The 24,947-nt window shown below is 53.0% G+C and overlaps 1 protein-coding gene across 9 annotated transcripts in view; it reads left to right on the top strand.

Annotated features, from left to right (window-relative positions):
• DNM2 (dynamin 2) overlaps positions 1-24,947 on the top strand; it is a 93,219-nt gene that overhangs the window by 18,291 nt on the left and 49,981 nt on the right. For all 9 annotated transcript variants that reach the window (XM_079915534.1, XM_079915533.1, XM_079915532.1 and 6 more), the window contains exon 2: positions 15,496-15,569. In XM_079915534.1, coding sequence (XP_079771660.1) covers positions 15,496-15,569 — 74 coding nt within the window. The remainder of the gene's footprint in view (positions 1-15,495; positions 15,570-24,947) is intronic.

Below are 24,947 nucleotides of genomic sequence, written 5' to 3'. Positions count from 1 at the left end.
AGGTCTCTGATCCAGTTTGAATTAACTTTTATATATGGTGTGGGGTAGAAGTCCAATGTCATACTTTTGCTTATAGCTATCCAGTTGTCCCAGCACCAGTTGTTGAACATTCTTTACTCATTGAATAGTTTTGGCACCTTGGGTTAAAAATCAGTTGGGGAATTACCTGGCAGTCCAGCGGTTAGAGCTCCACGCTTCCACTGCAGGGGGGCACGGGTTCGATCCCTGCTTGGAGAACTAAGATCCCGTATGCCGCAGCACAGCCAAAAAAATAAAATAATAAAATAAATCAGTTGGCCATAAATGCAAGAGTATATTTCTGGACTCTCAAATCTATTCCAGTGATGTTTATGTCTACCCAGATTCTAGTACCCCACAGTCATTTCTGTACCTTTGCAGTAAGTTTTGAAATTGGGTAGCGTGAGTCTTCCAACTGTGTTCTTCTTTTTCAAGCTTGTTTTGGCTATCCTGAGTTCTTTGCATTTCCATGTGAATTTTAGGGTCAGCTTATCACTTATTGCAAAAAATGCTGTTGAGATTTTGAGGAGGATTGCATTGAATCTCTAGATCAATTCGGGGAGTACTGCTATCTTAACAGTATTAAGTCTTCCAGGGAGGAGGGATAAATTAGGCGAAGGGATTAACATATACATACTACTACATATAAGATAGATAATTAATAAGGACCTACTGTATAGGGCAGGGAACTCTACCCAATGCTCTGTAATGACCTATATGGGAAAAGAATCTAAAAAAAAGAGCGGATATATGTATATTTATAACTGATTCACTGCTGATTCACTGATTCACTGCCTGAAACTAACACAACATTGTAAATCAACTATAATTAAAAAAAAAAAGTCTTCCAATCTGTGAACACAAGCTGTCTTTTCGTTTATTAGGGCTTTAATTTATTTCAACAGTGTTTTTTAGTTTTCAATGTAAACGTTTTGTGCTTCCTTTGTTAAACTTATTTCTAAGTATTTTATTCTTTTCGATGCTATTATAAATGAAATTGTCCCCTTAATTTCATTTTCAGATTGTTCACTGTTGGTATGTAATAATATAACTGATTTTTGTATATTGATCTTGCATCCTGCAACCTTGCTAAATTTATTACCTCTAATTTTAAAAAATTTTGCGATTTCCCAGCGTCTTCTATAGACGTGATCATGTCATCTGTGAATGGTTTTCCTTCTTCCTTTGGATGCCTTATTTCTTTTTCTCCCTGACTGCTCTGGCTGGACCCTCCAGTACAATGTTGAGTAGAAATGAGGGTGGGCATCCTTGTGTTGTTCCTGATCTTAGAGGGAAAACTTTGAGTGTTTCGCCGTTAAGTATGATGTTAACTGTGGGTTTTGTGCAGATGTCCTTTATCAAGGTGAGAAAGTTCCCTTCTATTCGTAATTTGTTGACTGTTTTTATCATGAAAGGGTGTTGGATTTTATCAAATGCTTTTTCTGCATCTGTTGAGATAAGCATACAGTTTTGTCACTTACTGTATTAATATGGTGTATTGTATTGATCGATCTTTCCCAATTTTGGACCAACATTGCATTCCTGGAATAAATATCACTTGACTATTGCACGTAATTTTTTTTTTTAATTTGGGTGCGCTGCACGGCTTGTGGGATCTTAGTTCCCTGACGAGGGATTGAACCTGGTCCCCCAGTAGTGAGAACGTGGAGTCCTAACACTGGACCACCAGGGAATTCCTGCACATAATTTTTTTTTTAGGTTGTTGGGTTTGGTTTAATAGTTTTGGTTGTTGATTTGTGTGTGTGTGTCTTTGTTCATAAAAGATGATGGATTTGTGGTTTTCTTGTGATATTTTTGTCTGGCTTTGGTATCAGGGTAACGCTGACCTCATAGAATGAGTTAGAAAGTGTCCTGGTTCGGGCTTCCCTGGTGGCGCACTGGTTGAGAGTCCGTCTGCTGATGCAGGGGACACGGGTTCGTGCCCCGGTCCGGGGGAATCCCGCATGCCGCGGAGCGGCTGGGCCCATGGGCCGCTGAGCCTGCACGTCCGGAGCCTGTGCTCCGCAGCGGGAGACGCCACAGAGGTGAGAGACCCGTGTACCGCAAAAACAAAAACAAAAACAAACAAACAAAAAAACTGTCCTGGTTTAGGGGAAGAGTTTGTGAAAGACTGGTATTAATTCTTTCCATATTTGTTAGAATTTACCTGTGAAGCCACTTGAGCCAGGCTTTTCTTTGTGGGAAGATTTTAAAAAATTAATTAATTTTATTTTTGGCTGTGTTGGGTCCCTGTTGCTGTGCGTGGGTTTTCTTTTAGTTGCAGTGAGTGGGGTCTACTCTTCGTTGCGGTGCGCGGTCTTCTCATCGCAGTGGCTTCTCTTGTTGCGGAGCACGGACTCCAGGCGCGCAGGCTTCAGTAGTTGTGGCGCACGGGCTTAATTGCTCTGCGGCACATGGGATCTTCCAAGACCGGGGCTGGAACCCGGGTTCCCTGCATTGGCAGGTGGATTCTTAACCACTGTGCCACCAGGGAAGCCCTGTGGGAAGATTTTTGATCAGGAATTCAATCTCTTGTTATAGATCTATTCATTTTTTTTTTTGAGTCAGTTTCAGTAGTTTGTGTCTCTCTAGCAGTTTGTCCATTTCATATAGGTTATTTGATTTGTTAGCATAGTATTTCCTTGTAATCCTTTTTATTTCTGTAAGGGCTAGTAATATCCACTTTTTTTATTCTTAGTTTTAGTAATTTGAGTCTTCTCTCTTTTTTTCTTAGCTAACGTAGCTAAAGGTTTGTTAGTTTTGTGGATCTTTTCAAAGGACCAACTTTGATCTTACTGATTTTCTGTATTTTTCTATTCTCGATTTCATTTATATCCTCTCTGATCTTTATTGTTTTCCCTGTCTGTTCACTGTAGGTTTGGTTTGCTCTTCTTTTTCCAGTTTCTTAAGTGGAAGATTAATTTTTGATTTGAAATCTTTCTTCTTTTTTTATTTTTATTTTTTATTTATTTTTTATTTTTTTTTCTTCTTCAGCTAAGACAGCAAAAGATATTATTTATTGTTACATGTTACATTCAGCCACAACTGAGAATAGAACTAGTCCAGTATGTCAAATGTCCAGGGCAAAGGGCCAAAAGGGGCCGTTTTGATACGAGCAAGGTGGGTCTCTCAAAGGCGGTCGAGGCGATCAGAATGGCCATCGATGTTCCAGATCCACTGAGACAAATTCTAGACAGTAGGCAAGCAGTCCAACAATTTGTACCAGCGTCCCTGGCCTCTGGCTTCCCTTGTTTCTGCTCCTGTGGCTTCCATGGGTGTACAAGTTTACTTGGACCTCTGCTTCATCTTTCTTCTTTTGCGCTTCAGCCTGCGCATTCGCTTCTTCCTCCACTTCGCTCTCATGGCGCGGAGGTTTCTCCGAAGATGGCGCTAAGGCTGAGAGCTTTCTTCTTTTTTTAGAAAAATTTTAAAATTGTTTTTAATTTTAAAAATTTTATGAAGCTTTATTGAGGTATAATTGATATATAGAAATCTGCAATCTCCTTCTTTAATATATAGGAGCTTACATCTATAAATTTCCCTCTGACCTGCTTTAGTTGTATCCTATAAGATTTGGTATGTTGTACTTTAATTTTCATTCATCTTAAAGTATTTTTCTAATTTCCCTTGTGATTTCTTCTTTGACTCATTCGCTGTTCAGGAATGTATTGTTTAATTTCCACATGTTTGTGAATGTCTCAAACTTTCCTTCTGTTACTGTTTTCTAACTTGACTCCATTGTGGTCAGAGAACCTACTTCGTATGATTTCATTCAGTCCTTTCACAGTTAATGAGTCCTGTTTTATGACCTCAAATATGGCCTATCCTGGAGAGAATGTTCCATGTGCCTTTGATAAGAATGTGTATTCTGTTCTTGCTGGGTGGAGTGCTCTATACATGCCTTCAGGTCTTGTTGGTTTATGGTGGTGTTCATGTTTTCTGTTTCCTTGTTGATCTTTTGTCCATTGTTCTATCATTTTTTGTTTGTTTGTTTTTTTGGCTGCCTCATGCGGCTTGCGGGATCTTAGTTCCCTGACTGGGGATTGAACCCAGGCCCCACGCAGTGAAAACGTGGAGTCCTAACCACTGGACCGCCAGGGAAGTCCCGATCCATTATTGAAGGTGGGGTATTGATGTCTCCAACTATTATCGTTGACTCGGCTGTATTTCCCTTGCCCTGTGCTTTCTTTACGGCTGTGTAGTATTCCTCAGTCCCACTAAATCCGGTCACTCTCCTGCATGAGTTTTTTTTGTTTGTTTTTGTTTTTTAAGTAGAAGTATAGTTGATTTACAATGTTGTATTAGTTTCAGGTATACAGCAAAGTGATTCAGTTATACATATAGTATATATTCTTCTCCAGATTCTTTTCCATTAGAGGTTATTACAAGATATTGAATATAGTTCCCTGTTCCTTGTTGTTTATCTGTTTCCTATAGTAGTGTGTGTATGTTAATCCCAAACTCCTAATTTATCCCCCCCACCCTGACCCCTCTCTCCTCTTTGGTAACCATAAGGTTGTTTTCCGAATGAGCTTTTAGGTTGTTTCCAGTTTTCTCCTCCTGACAGAGCCTTGGGGGTCGACCAGCTTGCACATCTGCTAGGCTCAGGGCTGATCCCTGGAAGGGGGCTGCTGTGTTGGAGAGGGAGCAGATATAGGATCATCTTGCCAGAGACCTTCTGGGGGTACCAAGGAGGGTCTGTGGTGCCAGGGGGTGACACCCCCCCTCCATCCGCATCACCCTTGTGAACTGTCCTGTGGAACAGGGCCCTACGTGTGCCGGGCATTGGGCTTCATGTGACTTGTCCTAGTCCTGCCAATGACCTGACGGGGTGGGCACTGTTATTAGGTCCATTTTACAGATGGAGAAACTGAGGCCCGGGGAAGTCCTGACCTTCACCCAGGTCCCACAGCAAGGCTGTGGCTGAGCTATCTGGCTGCAGACTGTGCTCTGCACCACCACACTTGGCTCTCCTGTCTCCCCAGGCAGCCGTGCCTGACTGTCCTGCCTTCAGCATTCAGGGCTCCTTTCCATCTTCATTTCCGGATGTGTGGTATAGTGACTGGGATGGTGCCTGACAGTGGGGACAGGAACGAGTCCAGCTGGATGGGTGCCTCAGTGGTTGGGGAAGAGGGGTGTGCTGTTAGCTGTGAGGCTTTGGTCTAGGTGATGACCTAACCTCTCTCGCCTCAGTTTCCCCATCTGAGAAACGGCGTGGGTGAGAGTGTCCGTGAGAGTGAAACAGGGACTTGCGTGTGCAGAGGCCAGCTCAGGGCCTGCATGTCGTACCCCAGAGATGCCAGCCGGGCTTGCTGTTTGCTCCTCAGCAGGCATTTACTGAGCACTTGCTGTGTGCCAGACACCGGCAGTGAACAAAGCAGACAGGCATCCCTGTCCTCACGGGGCTGACGGTCTGCGGCGGAGGACCAGTGAGCAGGAAGGAAGCGTGGAGGGGTGCAGAGCCCGGCCCGGGGAGGTGGTGAGGGCAGCCTCTCCCAGGAGGTGCCGTCCGGCCAGCGTCCGAAGGAAGAGTGGAGGGCGCTCTGGCGTGTCTGGTGGCAGAGCAGCCCAGGTGGAGGCCTCAGCCAGCAGGGCCTTGAGGTGGGAGAGGAGGGAATGGTAGGGAGCAGTGGGGCGCTGGTTCAGGCAGGGCCTTGTGGGCTGCGGGGAGGCCACAGATTTTGTCCCAGGGTGTGCGGGAAGCTACAGGCGGGTTTTAAGCACGTGACGGGCGGTTTGAAAAGCTCTCCCTGGCTGCTGGGCTAAGAACATACGGGGCCGGGAGAGGGAGACGTGGGTGGGGGAGTGTGGCTGTGACCCAGGGGACTTAGCCTAAGGATGTTGGGACCAAGCAGGAGAGAAGGGGATGCATCTGGGTCTGTTGAAGGCAGTGGCGACAGGATTTGCTGAGAGGTGGGCCCTAGGAGGTGGGAAAGAGACCACCCAGGGAAGGGCGGGAAGCCCGTCCTGTCTCGTGTGTCCCTGTGCCCCTGGTCTGCCTTGAGGGTTCCTCACAGTGTGACACCCCATCATGCTGGCAGAGGCTCTGGGAAGGAGACGGGGTGCGGAGGGGGTGCACTTATCCCCAGAGGCCAATGCCCACCCTCTTGCTTGAAGGAAGCCTGCAAGGAGGAAGGCTCTGGAATGCTGGCAGTGGGCTGGGGCGCTGCCTGGCTTTCCTTTCCACGTATTTACCAACACCCTGCCCCTGCGTTCGGTTGGGCCCCTCTGGGTGGCGATGTATACAGAGCTAGAAATCCACATGTGGCTGACCACCGTCCAGGGGCTACAGATTCACGGCGAGCGCCCACCACCTCCCCAGCACCTGCGATGTCTCCTCCCTCGCCCAGCACATCCCATTTTACGGGTGAGGACACCGAGCCCAGAACATGAGTGACTTTGCTGCCAAGGTCGCACGGCCAACACTGCGCAAGTCAGGCCACCTGCTGCAGTGTAGAGCCGTGAGGAGGTGTCAGAGGGACGCCCGCGAGGGTGGAGTTGAGAGCTCAGCTCCCCAAAAACTGGTGGTTTCCCCATCACCCTTGAAAATGTGGCTTGGCTGACCAGTTGCTTTGGAGCCTCAGTACAAATGGAAAGTTATGAATTAGTGGGAATTCCCTGGTGGTCCAGTGGTTAGGACTCTGTGCTTCCACTGCCCAGGGCCCCCACAAGCCGCACGGTGTGGCCGGAAGAAAAAAAAACGTTAAAGTTACAAATTAATACTTGCCTGTTATAAAAGTTATTTAAAAAGTTATAAAAGACCAAAATCCAAATCACATTGGAGACTGTAAGAAACAGAAGGTTTTCTATTCTCACTCCATAGACGACCTCCATGAAGGGCTCAGGGTGTCACCTCCAAACTTACTGTCCCTACACAGGCAGGAAAAAAAAATGGAGGACACAAACGGTTCTGCATGTCACGCTTTGCTTTCAGCACTACGGCCTGGATTGCTCCCTGGGCCAGTTCCAAGCTTGATTTAGCCAATTGCCTGCTGACGGACCTCTAGGTTGTTAATGGGTTTCACTCTGGAAAGTACTGCCGCAGGGAGTGGCCGTCCTTGCAGACCCACTCAGGAGAATGAAAACCTGGTGACGTGGGGCAGGAAGGGTCAGAAGAGGACAGTCAGGCCTCTCAGAGGAGGTGGCATCTGAGTTGAGTCCTGAGTGACCAGAGGAAGCCAGGATTATGGAGAGGCTCCAGGGAGAAGGTCATTCCAGGCAGAGAATGAGCATGTGCAAAGGCCCTGATGCAGGAATTGCTTCGGCCTGCTTGCTGTACCTTGACCACCAGTGTGGCCAGAGGGAGTGCGCGAAGTGAAGGTAGGGGTGAGGGAAGGGAGGTGATGGGGTGATTGCCCAGGGCCTCGGAAGCCACAGGGAGCACTTTGGAGCAGAGGAGGGATGTGATCTCATATTGTGTTGAGTTTTTCTTCGACTGCATGGGGCAGATGGTCTCTTTTGGGCACCGTGGTAAGAACTTTTGCAAACCTTCCACTCTACCTTACCTCACTTAACAGATGAGGAATCTGAGGCACAAAGATGTCACCCCACCTGCACAGGTTGTCCAGAAAGGATTCCAGCCGGGGTCTGAAAGGCCCAGAGCCAGGGCTGCTGTATACTGTGGGCCACTTCCTGCTTTTGCTCCTGGCCTGGCTGCCAGATGAGACCACAGAGCAAGTGACCCTATGGCTGAGTGCCTGGCGAACCTGCAGGATTCCTGAGCAGGGAGGAGCCTGCTGGGAATTTTGTGAAGGGTGACACCTGGAAGTGAGATGATGAAAGCCGGCGGGGGGCACCCACAACCTATCCCATCGTCCCATCGTCATCCGAGCCTCAGTCTCCTCATCTGTACAATGGCAGGTTTGGTCCTTCGTCCCACAAGCATTGGTCCCCTGCCTCGTGCCAGGCAGAGGACCCTTTCCCCGTGAGGCTGCCACTCTTCTAATGGGCGGGTAGGTGGGAAGGGATAAACCACAGCCATGTGAACAAATCAGTAAACCAGAAGGGGGCGGTTATGAGTAGAAGTGAGAATTGAGCAGGATGGTGGGTGACAGCGGGGAGCTGCTCCATATCAGGGGGTGGGCGCAGGGAGGAGACCGTTTGGCCAGGAGTTGCCAGCTGGCCTTGTGAATGCTGCAGGGAGAGGGTTCCAGGTCTAGGGAGCAGCCCGTGCAAAGGCCCTGAGGCACACTGTGCCTGGTGTGTTTGGAGAACATGGAGGAGGCCAGTGTGGCAGGAACTAAGTCATTGAGGGGAGAAAAGGAGGAGGTGAGGGCAGGGAGGTGACTGGAAAGATCACGCAGGGCGGGTCACATGGGCCACAGGGAGGACTTGAACTTTTTTTTTTTTTTTCCCCCTTGGCCAAACTTCATGGCGTGCAGGGTCTTAGTTCCCCTGTCAGGGATCAGACCCGTGCCCCCTGCAGTGGAAGTGCGGGGTCTTAACCACTGGACCACCAGGGAAGTCCTCAGGCTTGGGCTTTTAACCTGAGTGAGGTAGTAGCCCTGGGAGGGCTCTGAACAGAGTGGGTCATGCCCTGACTTGTGGTGGGCAGCCTGAGAGGCAGCCACTGCACTGGTCCAGGCAAGCGCTGGTGGGCCAGGCTGAAGGCCTTGGATGTGGAGAAAAGTAGGCCCATTCAGGCTCCATTTGGAGGTGGAATCTGCAGGACTTGCCGCCTGGCGGGGTGGGGGATGGGAGACAGGAGGACCCCCTGGTCTGTGGTCTGAGTCGGGGCATAATCACCGTACCTGGCCCTTGGGGGGACCACAAGGACACTGTGGCACATGCTAGGGACACTGAGTGCAGGCTGGGCTCCAGGTAGCCGATGGTTACTGTTGGATGGTATCGAGAGGGGATGTGGACGAGGCAGGGACCAGGGCAGGGACCAAGGGCGTGTGCACAGGCCGGATGTTGTGGCCTCGGAGACTGAGCGATGATGACCTCTGCTTCTGTTCTAGCAAAATTACAGAGGAGGGGCTTCCCCGGTGGCGCAGTGGTTGAGAGTCCGCCTGCTGATGCAGGGGACACGGGTTCGTGCCCCGGTCCGGGAGGATCCCACATGTCGTGGAGTGGCTGGGCCCGTGAGCCATGGCCGCTGAGCCTGCGCGTCCGGAGCCGAAAAAAAAAAAAAAAAAACTACAGAGGAGTCCCCCCAGGCAGGTGGGGGTGACTGGGGGCTCTGACTCATTGGTGTCCCACCCAGGTTCCCATCCTGATTCTGCTCCTTCCTTGCTGAGTGGCTTTTGCAGGTCTCGAAACTGAGCCTTAGTCTACCCATCTGTGAAATGGGCGTATTGACCCTGGCATCATTCCTTTGGCGTTGCTAGGGGGTTTACTGAGATGTTACCTAAAATGGGGTTAGAGCTGGGCCGGGTGGGTGGCCAGGGTTCCCTGTATGGACTCTTGTGAGAGCCTGAGAGAGTCAGGCCAGACATGACCCTGGGGCACATGCTTCTGCCCAGGGGCTCTTGCTGTGGCTGGCATTGTGTGTGGTCTCCCAGCCCCACTGAGGCTTTGGGTGACCCTTGAGGAATTGATGAGGAGGAGGGGATCCCAGCGTGGGGCCCTTGCCTGGGCCCTCACAGGCTCTGGCTTCGGGCTGACTCATCCTCTGCCGGCTTTTGTGTTTGTTTTCCCTCTCCTGGGGTTTTAGTCTCCATTGTTCCTGCATCTCTACCCTCCTGGGGACTGCAAGTCAAAGTGCTCCTGGAGAGGCCTTGTGCTCCATTCAGAAGACAGTAAATAAACAGCCTGGGCTTCTGAGTGGCCCACGGTGCCACCTCCTGTTGCGCCCTTCCCCTCCCTGCCCCCTACTGCCTTTCCCGGAGCCCTCATCACCTTCTAGGGAGAGACAGCCCATTTTAGAGCCTGGAAACTGAGGCTCCAAGAGGGTGAAGTGACTTTTGCCAGGTCACGTATCCCAGTGGATGGGCGGCGTCCTCCCATCCCACAGGTGGCTGGGCCAGTGCCCAGAAAGGACAGAGACCTGCCCAGGGTGGGAGCAGATCTGGGCTTTGAAGCCAGGCCATCTGGCTCCAGCGTCCACGTTCCTTCTGTCCATTCAACATTTAATGAGCACCTGCTGTATGACAGGCTCTGTTCTAGGTGCTGGAGATCCAGTGGTGACCAGTTTAGGTGAAGAGGTCCCATCCTGACACAGGACTAGACCTCCACTGGAGGCCAAGTTGGTGGTAGTGGGAAGGGGCATGCATCTGGGAGGGAGAGGTGCGATCCGCTGCATCTGCAGAGCCTGAGAGGAAGGCAGAGGGAACAGCCCTTGCAAAGGCTTGGAGGCCAGCAGTGCAGGGAACAACCCAGAGGCTCGGGCCGGTGGGTGGGGGGCGGCTACCAGGGGGCAGCCCTGGGGGGGTGGTGGGATGGGCAGGTGGGGGACCCTGTCAAACCTGGGATTGGTCATGTGACCTCTGCAGGAGGGAGGCTTGGAGGCCCAGGTCTCTGTTTTAGGAGGATGACCACATATAGCCTGAGAGGAGGATGGGTCAGAAGCCTGGGACCAGGGGTGGGCCCAATGGCTTAGAGGCCAGGGATGGTGCTTAAATGACCATAGTTAACACTTATTGAGCACTTACTGTGTACCAGGGAGCAGAATAAACCCTAGATCCTGTTCTGGGGAGCTGACATGGGGGTGGTGAGGGGCAGACAAGAAGCAGATAAATGACATACAAGGGGTTAGTGCTTTGGAGAAAAATGAGGCACGGGAGGAAGATGGGGGGGCGGGTGGAGCAGTGAATGAGGGTGGGAGAAATCTCCCTAGGGAGGTGTCGTTTGAGCCAGAGCTGTGGGGCACGAGTCATGGGCGGCCTGTTTTGCTACCTAGCTGCCCTCTGAGGTGAGAGGAGTTTCCCCATTACTAACTAGGAAACCCAGATCAGAGAGGCTGGGAAGCTGGCCCAAGGTCACACAGCATGCAGGGCCACCTCGGGGCACAGTGGCCCTTGTAGCAGCTGGGAAGAGAGAGGAGGGGGTGGGCACTTTGAGTCAGAGGGAGGGACTTGGTGACCAGTGGAGTGTGGGTGGGGTCAGGGAGGAGGAAGCTGATGACTGAAGCTTGAAAGTCGCCTCCTGATAAGTGGACAGTCAGTGTTGCGGGCAGAGCTGCTTGGGGGAGGCGGTCTCCTTCCACCACCCAGGCCAGGAGGGCCCCAAGGGTGCTCCTGCTGCTGCGTGCCAGGAAACCCTGTGGGTGGGCCTTACGGCACAGCCGGGCAGGAGCCTCCTTACTGAGCCCCTCCGAGATTTCTGGGGGGCTGCTTTTCAGGGACTGTTGAGGCTGAGGGTGGGTGTTGCAGTCCGTCGGCTTCTGGATACACGTCCCAGCCCAAGTCGCAGCCTTCCCCTGCGAGGGCCCAGAGCTCTCATCACTCTGGCCCTCGTGTTCTTCTGAGGCTCGCATTGTCTGTTGTGTGTGGTGTCACCATCGTGCTCACGGTGCCTGGGCCTCCTGGACATACCCCGAGCAGTCACAGGACAGCACGTGTCAACACCAGTGGCGGAAAGCCTGGTCCTTGCCGGGGAGATGCCTGTAGCTTCCATGGCAGACATGCAGGCCCAGAGGCCGGGGGCCTTGGTGGTCAGAAGCTCAGACCCCATGGGTTTCAGTCTACACTCCTGCCACCCCTGGTTGCCAAGTGACCGTGGGCAGTTGCCCAACCTCTGGGCCTAGTGACCTCCGTAAAATGGAGCTCACAGACCACCTTGTTGGATCTTGTCATGGTTAAATGAACCCATTTAGGGGCACGGAAAGTTCTCAGCGTTTTGCCTGGCATACAGTGAGCTCTCGACAACTGTTAGCTACTCTTAAAAAAATTGTTTTTTGGAGTCAGTAATCCATGCGGATGATGCAGAATTCAGAGATGTTCCAAAACAGTGCAGTGCCTCTCCCCCACCCTAACCCCCTGCAACAGGCCCCAGCCACCCTGGGCTCTGTGTTGAGGCTTTTTATTTACTTACAAAACACACTGTTCCACACGTTTTGTTTTCCGCACTTAATACACCCAGAAGGAAATTCCATGTCAGGAGATAAAAAGCTCTTTTTTGTTGTTGTTTTTGGGTGTGTGTGTGTGTGTACGTGTGTGTGGCTGCACAGTGACACGAATGGGCCATAATATAATTAGTCTCCCCCATGGGCTTTAAAGTTCTTTACATCTGAGCTATTACTGGGAAACTAGTAAGATTATAATGTGTTTTTTTTTTTTTTTGCGGTACGCAGGTGTCTCACTGTTGTGGCCTCTCCCATTGCGGAGCACAGGCTCCGGACACGCAGGCTCAGCGGCCATGGCTCACGGGCCCAGCCGCTCTGTGGCATGTGGGATTTTCCCGGACCGGGGCACGAACCCACGTCCCCTGCATCCGCAGGCGGACTCTCAACCACTGCGCCACCAGGGAAGCCCAGATTATAATGTTTTTGTGGGCAAATTTTAATGGAGTGCTTGCTTTCTCTGTGCTTTGTATCTGAAGTCTTCACGAGTGCGTGTTCCTGGGCCTCCTTGTGCTTGTGAGCTTGAGATTGAACTTAGATATGGTAAATTGTCCTAATCTTACATGTACACCTTCATTTTAAAAATAAATGCATGCACTGGTCAGATCAAGATAGAGGGCGTTGTCATCACCCCACAAAGTCCCCTCCTGCCCTGTCTAGTCAGTTCCACCAGAGGGGACCAACTGCTCTGATTTCTATCAGCAGAAACTAGTTTTGCCTGTTCAGGGTTAGGTCTGCCCTGTGACTCAGCAAGAGAAACAAGGGCATATGTCAACAAAAGGCATGGATGAGAATGTTCATAGCAGCTTTATTTGTAATGGCCCCGAGCTGGAAAGACAACCCCTCGCTCCCCACCAAAAGCCGCATCAGCTTGCGAGCAGATGAACAGACTGTGGACCATCCACGCAGTGGCTCACGGGTCAGCTAGGAAAAGGAACCGGCCCTGATCACACACGACAGCGTGGAGGAGCCGCATGGGCGGGACATTGGGGATTCCATTCACATGCTGCTCCTGTCTTGTTCGGTCACTGACCAAAGCCCTCTTACCCCCATGATGTGTCTTCTTTGTCCCCACCCACACCGTCTCACGTGGTTCCTGTCAGGAGGTTGGCACTGGTGTCCCCAGCACCTCCAAGGTGCTCAGTACGTGTGAGTAATACTTGAGTGAACAAGCTTGTGACCTTGGCCAGGTCACAAATCCTTGCTGCTCCTCAGTCTCCTCACCTGCCAAATGGGAGAATGGGAGTCACGCTCAGGGCTTCACGCAGGTGTGAAGTACTCCCCGAGCAGGGCAGGGTTCTTTGTCATCCTCAGGAATGTGGCTCCATGGGGAGCATCTGAGGCCTGTGGAGGGTTGACCATGCCTGCCGCCAGGGGCTGTGGGCTTTATCCCCCCTGGGGCTTATGTGTGCCCTTGGGGCATTCTTCCCTCTGTGTGCAGTTGCCTACTGCCTGCCTCTTGGCTCCCACCCTCACCCCTGAAGCTGCCAGAGGGGTCTTTTATTTTATTTATTTTTTATTGTTTTTATTTTTTGGCCGTGCCACGTGGCATGTGGGATCTTAGTTCCCCGACCAGGGATCGAATTCGTGTCCCCTGCATTGGAAGCGCAGAGTCTTAACCACTGGACCACCACCAGGGAAGTCCCCGGAGGGGTCTTTTAAAGCCACATACCTTTAAAAGCACACAGGGTTATGATCTGACTGTCCCTTAACAGTGACAGCAAGTGGCCTTGCTCTAAGAATGACGACCAGCCTTCTCCCCGTGACCTCCAGCACCACCGTCACCCCACCCCTCTCTGGGCCCGTTCACTTGTCCACTCCAGCGCCCCACTCTGCTGCTCACAGCGGCACCCCCATAGGACCTCCGGAGCCGATCTGCCCCTGGGATGTCCCTCATCTCACAGGCCGACCTGCTGCGTGGTCACTGCCGTGTCCCTGTGCCCAGCCAGAGGAGGCGCTGCATAAGCGTGGTGGGACCGCCCACAGGCCGATGGGGCGCGACCCTCATAGTGCTTGGCGTGCGGTGAGGGCGCGCCTCCTCCCTCATTCCGCCCACTGGGCTAACAGGTTCCCAGGGGTTCCGACGCCCAGCCCATGCTGAGAACCAGCAACCTCCCCTGGGGCTCTCTCTGGTGTTCCCGATACAGGTAGGGTGCCCCTGAGACACTGGTTGTCACAGTTCCGGGGAGTGGTGTGGCACCAAGGATGCTTGCCTGTATGAAACACACCTGCCCAGTGTTCTGCACAAATTTCAGATAATCCGAATGTTTATCTGGGTGCAAAACTTGTTTAAAATTCCCTGAGCCCAGAACCTTGCTCCATTTTACATGGAACAACAAAGAATCCTTTGCCTGGCTTTGGTGATCTCTGAAAATGTTGCTTCTTTTGTGCCTGCCTGGACCCCTGCTCTTTTGCTTTCCTTTTTTTTTTTTGGCCGCGCCCATGCGGCTTGTGGGATCTTAGTTCCCCCACCAGGGATCTAACCTGGGCCTTCAGCAGTGAAAACGCGGAGTCCTAACCACTGGACTGCCAGGGAATTCCCTTGCTTTCCTTTCTTAATGGTCCAGGGTGGCTCCCGGCTTTCCCACTTTGCATGAATCCAGGTGTATTAGTGTAAGTCAGTGCAGGTAGTGCCTGTGTATTTCCATAGTGAAATACATAGCATATATATATACTTTTATTAAACAGGTTTATTGAGGGCTCATTTACATGCTAGGAAATTCACCCATTTCAAATGCAGTGATTTTTAGTAAATGTATAGTAAGTATTAGTAAACAGCACTGCAGTCCAGCTTTAGGACATTTCCATCACTCCAGAAAGCCTCTCTGCTCTCAGTTTCCCACCCCTGGGGCAACCACTGATCCACTCCACGCCTCTATCGATTTGTCCTTTTGGGACATGAAACACATCGTGTTTTGTCATTAAATATTTTCCTTTTATTTTAGTCTTTATATCATATGTATGGCATTATATTACTTTTAAAAATGTAGGTGGGAAATGTACTGATCTGGGGACTTCCCCGGGCAGTCCAGTGGTTAAGACTCCGCACTTGCACCGCAGGGGACACGGGTTCAATCCCTGGTCAGGGAACTAAGATCCTGCATGCCACACGGTGTGGCAAAAAAAAAAAAAAAAAAAAGAAGAAGAAGAAGAAATGTACTGATCTCTTTTGGGTCTGGGGGTTCAAATATTTGGCAGGGAAAGGGCTCTTTGGGCATGCTGGGTCTGGAGCATAGCCAGCTGGAGGGAAATGGTTCCGTTTGTCGCTAACCTCCAATCCAGCCCCTCCCCAATTCCTCTGTGGCCTCAAGACCCTCCAAGGCCAGAGCGTTCCCGGGTACCCTGCTGGGGTTGGTGTCTTTGCTGAGATCACCCAGATTGCAAGAGGGGATTGCTCCACTCCATGTGGCCACACTTCCTGCCCCCCCTGCAAGCTGGCCTCGTGAGTAATTTCTGACCCTTTCCCCCTCCCACAGGGACTTCCTTCCCCGAGGTTCAGGAATCGTCACTCGGCGGCCTCTCATCCTGCAGCTCATCTTCTCAAAAACAGGTACGATGGGGTGGCTTGTAGCCCAAACAGGAAGCGAACGTGGATGCGGTGCCCAGCGGGAGCCAGGGGCCTTCTGATGAGTCTCGGGTCCTAGGCTGCCATTTGGGTTTGAATTCACTTTTTCCTTGTATGCAGGGAAGTTGAAGCACAGTTCATTGAGCACCTCCACCCGCCCCCAGCATCCTCAGCTGTGACCAGGCCATCAGGTGCCATATTTCTGGCTCTGTCGTACATGACACGTTTTTGCTGAACACTTTCAGAATCAATAGCAGACACTGTGACACGTCAACCCGAAATGCTTCAGTGCATCTCCCTTTGCAATAAGGACACTCTCTTACACTCACAGAACCACACCCAAGAAAAGTCATCATTTCTGCCTGTTATCTTACACCCAGTCCATACTCATGTTGCCAATTGTCCCCCAGATATCTTCCCTGGCTGGTTCTACAGCTGCTCTGATCAGTCCCACACTACCCTTCATTGTCGTGTCTCCTCTTTTCATTAGAGCAGCATCCCCACCGTTTCTTTTTTTTTTTCCCCCACCGTTTCTTTTTAAACTACAACACTGACTTTTGGGAGAGACCCAGCCTGTTGAATATAGAGTGGCCCACATGTAGATTTTTTTCTGTCTTTCCCTCGGCGGCCTCCGTTCTTCCCACACAATTCTGACATAACATGGGCATCTCTCCCAGCTTGAAACCCACTTGGCTTCCTTGTAAAGCATCTCAGGTCAGAGGCTGGAAGGGGAGAGGGGAGCCGTTGGGGGTGGGGCCTCTCTTCTCTCCAGAGCCCTCAGGGGGTCTCCATGCTGCTTCCCCACTGACCTGGAATGTCAGCCATGGTCGGTTCCGCACTCGCTGTGCCAGCGTCACCACAGGCCATGTTAAACACCCCCACTCGGGGAAGGCAGCTGACATATTCCCATTTTACAGATTGGGAAACTGAGGTTTAACCAGGTTACCTGCCTTTCACCTGGGATGAGTACCCAGGTGGGGTCAGACCTCAGACTCCACTCTCAGCTGGTTCTAGTCCCTTCATCTCACCTTCATCCTCCGGGCCTTCACCCAATCCACCTGCAGGAGGGCAGGACACCAGTGAGAGACGGCAGTTGATTGGTCCAGCGCCCGCCACGGGCAAGCCAATAGGCTGCCTCCTCTGGGTTCAGGTGTCCAATCAGCTGTGCCAGGAAGGGCAGCGACAGGGCCGCAGGTTTTCAGATGTCAGCGGGGTTAGAGTCACATAGGGCTTGGCCTATTGGGTTTCTGTTTCACATTCAGTAGGTTGGTGGGGGGTGGAGGGGTGAGAATCTGCATTTTTAATGAGTTCCCAGGTCATGCTGATGCTTTTGGGAAAACTACATTGGGAAAACCTCTGCCCTGGTGGGTGGGGGCTGAGAGCTAATACTGCCCAGGTTCAGATCCTGGCTTTGTAGCTTACTGGCTGTCTGGTCCCTGGGGAGGGACTGCTGCTCACAGCTGTGTTTCCTGTCTGGACAGTGAAGATAATAATAGTACTGCCTTTGTCGGTTGCCATGAAGACCGTATTATTCAGTACACGTACAGCCCGTAGAACAGTAGTGGTACCATCCCATTGGCTGTGGGTCTGTGCTTGCTGCCAGCCTGTTTGGGGACAGCTTGCTGTTTGGGGAACAGGTTGGCTGGCTTCCTGCAACAGAAGGTCCGTGGCATTGTCGTGGCGGGAGGGCTCCCCCATCACCTCCCCAGTGGCTGTCACCCAGCAATAATCCAGTGAGCACTTGCTGCATGCCGCAAGCTAGCGCAGGGCTGGGGCACAGTGGTGAGCAGGACCAGGGGTGCTGCCACCACCTGTCACCTTGCCTCTTGGTACTTCTTTTGGTGCTGAGGGACAGTGTAGGGGGAGACTTGGGTTGAGAGCAGGAGGGAGACACATAGACATGGCCCTCACCAGATGCGAATATGTGTGGTGGTGGTGGGGTGACGCAGTCCATCGGTTGGGAGCATCACAGGGCTTCTCGGAGGAAGTGATGTTTGAGCCGAGGCTGACAGGTGCTTTGGGGTGTGTTGGGGGAGGGGAAACTCTCCCTCCTAGCAGAGAGTGGTACGCGTGAAGACCGTGAGGCAGCGAGGCCCAGTGTGGCCTGCTGGAGGAACTGAAATTCCTTCTGCTGGGGGAGAGAAGAGAAGCACATGACAAGTGACAGCCCTGTGGGAGCACATCTGCCCAACGCCTGCCCCGATGATGCTGAAATCTCCATTCCTGCCACCCCACTTTACAGAGGAGGGAACTGAAGCTTCCAAGCCCCTTGCCTGAGGGCACATGGGAGGGCCATCTTGAAAGCCAAGGCTTAAACTCATTCTGGGGGAGTGTGGCCTTAGGCCGAGGTGTGGTTTGATCAGATCCTGTGGCCACTGGTGGAGAAGAGACCACAGGGACCAGCTCTGGGGCAGGGGGACCCAGAAAGTAGGGATGGGGTGGCATCCGTGGAGATGGAGACATATAGTTGGATCCTGTTGGGCTGGGCCTGGGGGTGTGGGGTGGGGGAGAGGGGTCCAGGGTGTCCCACGTGGGAGTGCTTCTTGCTGTGTCCCAGCTTGCACAGTCTCCCGCCACCGACCATGGCATTCCCAGTCTCTCTTTTTTTTGGCTGCGTTGGATCTTCGATGCTGCGTGCGGGCTTTCCCTAGTTGCGGCGAGCGGGTGCTACTTTCTTGTGGTGCGCGGGCTTCTCATTGCGGTGGCTTCTCTTGTGGAGCACAGGCTCTAGGTGCGTGGGCTTCAGTAGTTGTGGCATGCGGGCTCAGTAGTTGCGGCACACAGACTCTAGAGCGCAGGCTCAGTAGCTGTGGCGCACGGGCTTAGTTGCTCCGCAGCATGTGGGATCTTCCCGGACCAGGGATCAAACCCGTGTCCCCTGCATCGGCAGATGGATTTTTAACCACTGCGCTCCAGGGAAGTCCCTTCCTAGTCTCTTGATGTCCCAAGCAGATGTGAGCTGGGCCTTGGCCAGATGCCAGGGAGGCAGCGTGAGCACTCCGAGGGTCCCGGCCCTTCCTAAGCTCAGCCTGTTGGGTGCGGCACACGCGGGGTTGCTGTGGTCCAGCTGAGAGGGGAAAGCACAGGGGATTGTGGGAGAGTATACCAGACACTGGATCTACTTTGGGCCAGGGGCCCGGGGAGAATATTCTAGGCAGGGCAACAGCTGTGTTGTGAAGCTGTGAGGTGAGGCTGGGGAGGGCCTGGGAGGCAGGTGGCACATCCTGGCAGGTGTGATAAGGGGTTCAGGCGTTGGGAACCCGAGTGGCATTCAGGGTGTGTAGAGACCGGCTTAGCCCATTGGCTGCCTTGTGGAGGAGGGATGGACAGGCGCAGGAGTGTGGGTGGGGAGGCCAGGGAGAGGTTGGCCTGGAGCCAGGTGAGAGGTGTTGGGGCCTGGCCCAGGGCCGTGCTGTGCTGGCGAGGGCAGAGTCTGCAGTGATCTCGAGGTGGGGAGCCCAGGTGACAGGCACCAAGGCACCAGGGCTGAGGGTGACACTGATAAGAGGGAGGAAGCTGAGCGCAGTGTGGGACTTGGTGATGGCTGGGGCTTTAGAGCTTTCTAGGGGCTACACGGGGCTGCATTGCTCCTAGAGATTAAAGTTTTGTTCAGGTGGTTCTCAGGGACAGGACTCCAGAGCCAGGCTGCCACTCCTTCCTATCCGCGACCTCGGGCAAGTAACTTCCCTCTCTGTGCCTCGGCCTCCTCGTCTGTGGAATGGGGTGGTAGTGGTGACTTCCTCGTGGCCCTGGCACCCCATGAGTCTGTGGTGTGGCTGTCGCCTCCTGTAGGGTCTGGAGTCCCTGGTACCATAAGTTCCTAATTCTCTGACTTCGGCAGCGCCCAGTGGCGCCCTGCTTCTCCTCGTCCAGGTAGGTCTCAGTGAGCCATTACTTTTAATTGGCTTAGTTTAAAAATTACGTTAGACCGCAGCCACCAGGAAGTTTGGTGGCTCACGGGGGAACCCTGCTCCTCCTTGGGAACCACCCCTGGACCTCGTAAACCCTGGGTGCTGGGGACTGTTCTTGTGTGGAATGTGCACGAGCCTCCCCTCCCAGCCTTGACCTTGGCCTGTGCTCACAGGAGCCAGAGAGGGGATGTCAGGGCTTGGCTCTCAGCCTCCTTGAGGCTTCGTGGCTCCCACGGGGCCTTGCTGGCCTCTGGGACCTCACCTCCTCCTGGTGCCACAATCTTCCTCTTCATCCTCAGGACCAGCTCGATTGTTCCCACCTCTGGACCTTCACCCTCACTGTGTGTCCCGCCTGGACCACCCTGCCCCATCCTCCTCCTCCCCTGGGTGGGCCCCACCCCAGTCACTGCTGCCTTAGTTCTTCTACAGCGTGCGTTATGAGGCACCGTCCTGTTCTCGTACTTCCTTTTTTTATTCCCTTAATACATATTTATTTATTTGTGCCGGGTCTTAGTTGTGGCATGCGGGATCTTCGTTGCCTCATGCAGGATCTTTGTTGCCACATGCGGGTTCCTTTAGTTGCAGCATGCGGGATCTTTACTTGCAGCATGCAGGATCTAGTTCCCTGACCAGGGATTGAACCTGGGCCCCCTGCATTGGGAGTGCGGAGACTTAACCACTGGACCACCAGGGGAGTCCCTTGTATTTTCTTTCTTTCTTTCTTTTTTAAATTAATTAATTCATTAATTATCTATCTATCTATCTATTTATTTATTCTTGGCTGCGTTGGGTCCTTGTTGGTGCGCGTGGGCTTTCTCTACTTGCGATGAGCGGGGCCTACTCTATTGCGGTGCGCGGGCTTCTCATTGCGGTGACTTCTCTTGCTGCTGAGCACGGGCTCTAGGCACGCGGGCTCAGTAGTTGCGGCACGTGGGCTCTAGGGCACGCAGGCTTCAGTAGTTGTGCCACACGGGCTTAGTTGCTCCGCAGCATGTGGGATCTTCCCGGACCAGGGCTTGAAGCTGTGTCCCGTGCATTGGCAGGCAGACTCTTACCACTGTGCCCCCAGGGAAGCCCCCCTCGTATTTTCTTGATGGTCTCTCTCTCTCTCTCCCCGTGCCTCAACATCAGTGCCACCAGAGCAGGGCCGCTGACCTGCTTTGTCCATCGCTCTCCCCTGTGCCCAGCATGGGGCCTGGCACCCAGTAGGTGCTCCGTCATCATGGGACAGGTGGCTAGCCATGCTCTTAAGGGCGGCTGCTGGGCTCCTTCTCTCCCGTGGGAGAGTGTCCACGACTGTGTGTGCAGCACCTTTCCCTGGCCAGCCTGGCCCTGGCAGGGCCCTTTCTATAAAGCCTATAGACCCTGCCACGGTCGGGGTGTGGGCTTGTGTCTGCATAAGGAAACCAAGCTGGGAGCTGGTGAGGGTCAGGTGGGAGCCGGTCAGGATGGCAGGCTGGCACTGTCACCTTCTCCAGTGTGTGTTTTTTCCCACACCAACAGCCAGTTCTCCAGTTGTCAGTGGACACTGGTCCGGTGTGCTCCAGTTTAACTCAGTTCTGACACTCCCTACCTGGAGGCAGCATCACATCCCACGGGTCAAGGGGTCAGTCTCACCAGACTGTACCCCCGTACCTGCTTCAGATGCCGATCCCAGGTCCAAGCTGTCACCTGTGCTTCTGACCGCCCGACTCCAGATCAGAGGTTCCTGTGAGCCCCTCCTTGGGTTCAATCGATTTTCCAGAGTGGTCCACAGAACTCAGAGAAACATTTTACTCCCCAGATTCCCGGTTTATTATAAAAAGATATGTATAACTCAGGAAGAGCCAGGTGGAAGAGATGCATGAGGCAAGTTATGCGGAAGGGACAAGGAGCTTCTGCGCCCTCTCCGAGCTCGCTGCTCCCTCGGTCCCTGCACCTGCTCACCAACCTGGAAGCTCTCTGAACGCCATCCTTTTGGGGCTTTCTGGAGGATGTAGGGAATGGTTGATTAAATCATTCCCATTAGTGCTTGATTCAACCTTCAGCCTCTGTTTCCTCCCCAGAGGTCAAGGGGTGGGACTGAAGTTTCCAACCTTCTAATCACAGCTGGCTGGTTTCCCTGATAACCAGCCCCCATCCTTAGGTGCATTCCACGTCACCTCATTAACATAAACTTAGGTATGACTGAGAGGGGCTTATTATGAATATCACTCTTATCACTAGAACATTCCAAGGATTTTAGAAGCTCTGTGTCAGAAGTGGAGGGAAGACCAAATACATATTTCTTATTATAAATCGTAATGTCATACCTTCCCAGTGGCCAGAACGTGTCCTAGGATGGGAGGTGTTCACGACTTGTCTCAGATCTGGGGGTGGGGGGGTGGTTGAGGACCACACAGACTCGGAGATGCCACGGGCTTTGCCCCCTTCCTGCTCAACTGAAAGCTCTGAAGAGTTCCTCAAGTTTGGATCCCTTCGGTTGTGTGGTGCGCAGGGTCGCCCAGTGTCTCTGAGCCCCAGGTTGTTCCTCCTGGGCTGTGTCAGCCAGACCAGCATGCTTGTTGACAGGTTGGGGAAGGCAGACTCCCATCTCCGCTGCCCGGGGTCGGCCTGGTTGTTCTGCTCTTCGTTGGGTTGAGAATGGAGAAGGGATGGGACGTGCTCCCAAAGGTCAGGACAGAACCGTCACACACACACACCCCTGAAGCACCGAAACCCCAGGGAGCATCGGAAGTTGCCCTAAGCCCGGCAGCTGAGCTATCTGCATGCTGTCTCTGGGCCTGGCACTGTTTGATTGCTTTATCACATCGCTAACCCTGGGCTCTGTGTTGTCCTGTTTCACTGTGGGGAAACTGAGGCGCTCCCACCTCCCTCTCATCTTCCTGTCACCTCCCCAAGTCGTGCTGTGGTGCCTGACTTGTGTTCTCCAGGCCTGTTTTTTTAAAAAATTTTTAAAAAGGGGCTGTTTTTTTAAAAAATTCGTTTTTTTAATGCTTTATCAAGTTTTAGCATTCTGTATTTTTTTTTCCTTATCAATTTATTGATTTTATTTATTTTTGGCTGCATTGGGTCTTCGTTGCTGCACGTGGGCTTTTTCTAGTTGCGGCAAGCGGGGGCTCCTCTTCATTGTGGGCACATGCTTCTCATTGCAGTGGCTTCTTTTGTTTCGGAGCACGGGCTCTAGGCGTGTGGGCTTCAGTAGTTGTGGCACACGGGCTCAGTAGTTGTGGCTTGTGGTCTCTAGAGTGCAGGCTCAGTAGTTGTGGCGCACGGGCTTAGTTGCTCTGCGGCACGTGGGATCTTCCCGGACCAGGGCTCAAACCCGTGTCCCCTGCATTGGCAGGTGGATTCTTAACCACTGCGCCACCAGGGAAGCCCCCGTATTCTTAAAGATATCCAGTAAATGTTTTCTTCTTAATACACATCTCTCCTATCTTTTTCTTCTTTCTATATCCTTGGTCCTTTTTCTTTTTTCTTTTTTTTGGGGGGGCGTGCCACTCGGCTTATGGGATCTTAGTTCCCCGACCAGGGCTTGAACCCGGGCCCCCTGCAGTGGAAGCGCAGAGTCCTAACCACTGGACCACCAGGGAAGTCCTGAGGGCACCTTCTTGAAGGGCATGCCTGGGAGATGCCCGAGGCGGGGTGTTGGCTACTGAACACAATGGGGACCCACATGGGAGTCATGGGGTGGGGGAAGTCCTCCTACACTTCGGCACCTAATGCTTTGTAACAGGCCACCTAGTAATTAAGTTTTATTAAGCAGTTACTATGCACCAGGCACCGTGGAGTACAAAGACCAAAACCAAGTCCCTCGCAGTCCCTTCTTGCAGCTCTGACTTTAGCAGGGGACACACAAGCACATGGTGGGTCAGTGTGAGGAGTGCCGCGAAGGGCCGGCTGGTCTGGGTGGGCCTCCCCAAGCAGCGTTGTTTAGAGCCAAGACCTGAAGGAGGCAGGGAACAAGTCCTGGGCGGAGGGCAGAACCTCCTTTTAGAAAAAAACTGCAAGTGCGTTCACTGACCCCATGGGACGCGGGTGGGATGCCCTGCAGTGGCTAAGGGTGGCTGGCTCTTCGGAGTTGGCAGCTCAGCTGCTCGCCGAGGGCCCGCTTTATCCTTGACTCCTGCTGTGCCCTGGGCTGGTCCCGTGGAGCCTCCGGGGACTGATCACATGTGGCTGGCCCTCCTTCCAGGGAAGCCTGCTGCCGGGCTCCAGTGGGGTGCCTGTGTGGCCGTCGAAATGCTGTGGCAGGGCCCAGGGACCTGAGGGACTGGCTTTGTTATCTGAGCACAAGGAAAGGAAGGTTTGAAAACGCTGCAGCTGCTCTGGGGATGGATGCAGCGGGGTCCGGGGACCAGGGCAGGCAGAGCTGGTGGTGGCTCGACCTGGGCTGCTGGGGATGAGTTGAGAGGGCGCTCTCCAGGCATTGCAGGCCCGTAGCTCAGCCTCAAGGCCCCTGAATTATTCTTTGAGACCGTACATCGTTAAAAAAAATCACCTCCCCCATCCAAGCACTTACAGGGCTGTGGAAACCCAGGCTAAACACTCCGCCTATTTTTCTTTTTTTTTTTTCTTTTCTTTTTTTGGCGGTACGCAGGCCTCTCACTGCTGTGGCCTCTCCCGTTGCGGAGCACAGGTTCCGGACGCGCAGGCTCAGCGGCCATGGCTCACGGGCCCAGCTGCTCCGCGGCATGCGGGATCTTCCCGGACCAGGGCACGAACCCGCGTCCCCTGCATCAGCAGGCAGACTCTCAACCACTGCGCCACCAGGGAAGCCCATGTCATATTTTAATTTTCCTCACGGGGAAACTGAGACACAGAGGGGGAGCCTGGCCAGTGGGCATCCCCCCCACCTTCTCTCCATCTCCTATAGACTCCCCTGTGTCCAGAGCATCCTCAGGGCATGGGGAAAGGTGTCCACTTCAGAAAGATCACGCGGCCGTGAGGTAGGCCAGGGCTGAGTCGGGCAGGCCGCCCCTCCAGGAGACGCCTCCTAGTTCCTGGTACGTTGAGTCTCTCTTCTGAGCGCCTCTGGCACTTGCTGTGACATGCTTGTGCCGAGTCCATCTTCCTCGTCAGACCAGGACCCTGGCTCTGGGCTGGACCTGTGCCGTCAAGAAGTGCATTGGGAAGGAGGGAGGGAGGGGGAGATAGCAGGTGGTCCCATCAGACCCTGTTCCTGTCTAGTCTCCCGTATATCCAGCTTGGTGGCCGTGGTGGTGCTGGGCCACCTCACGGAAGCTGGAGCAGGGACCATGCTACCTTTCCGGCAGTCATTTTAGTTGTAAACGTAATTGCAGCGCACCTACTGTGTGCTCAGAGTACTGTGCCCCGGGGACACAGAACAACACAGATTCAGATCCCTGCCCCGTGGGGTGGACCTTCTCCTGGGGATCAGAGAAAATACATAGGCTGACCAGGTAAACCATATTAGAAGGTGGCAGGTACTTGGACGATCCTAAGGAAGGGA

The sequence above is a fragment of the Stenella coeruleoalba genome, assembly GCF_951394435.1.
Source record: "Stenella coeruleoalba genome assembly, chromosome: 3".
Classification (NCBI taxonomy): Eukaryota; Metazoa; Chordata; class Mammalia; order Artiodactyla; family Delphinidae; genus Stenella; species Stenella coeruleoalba.
Note: the sequence above shows the minus strand (reverse complement) of the source record. Positions and strands in the feature narration are given on the sequence as shown.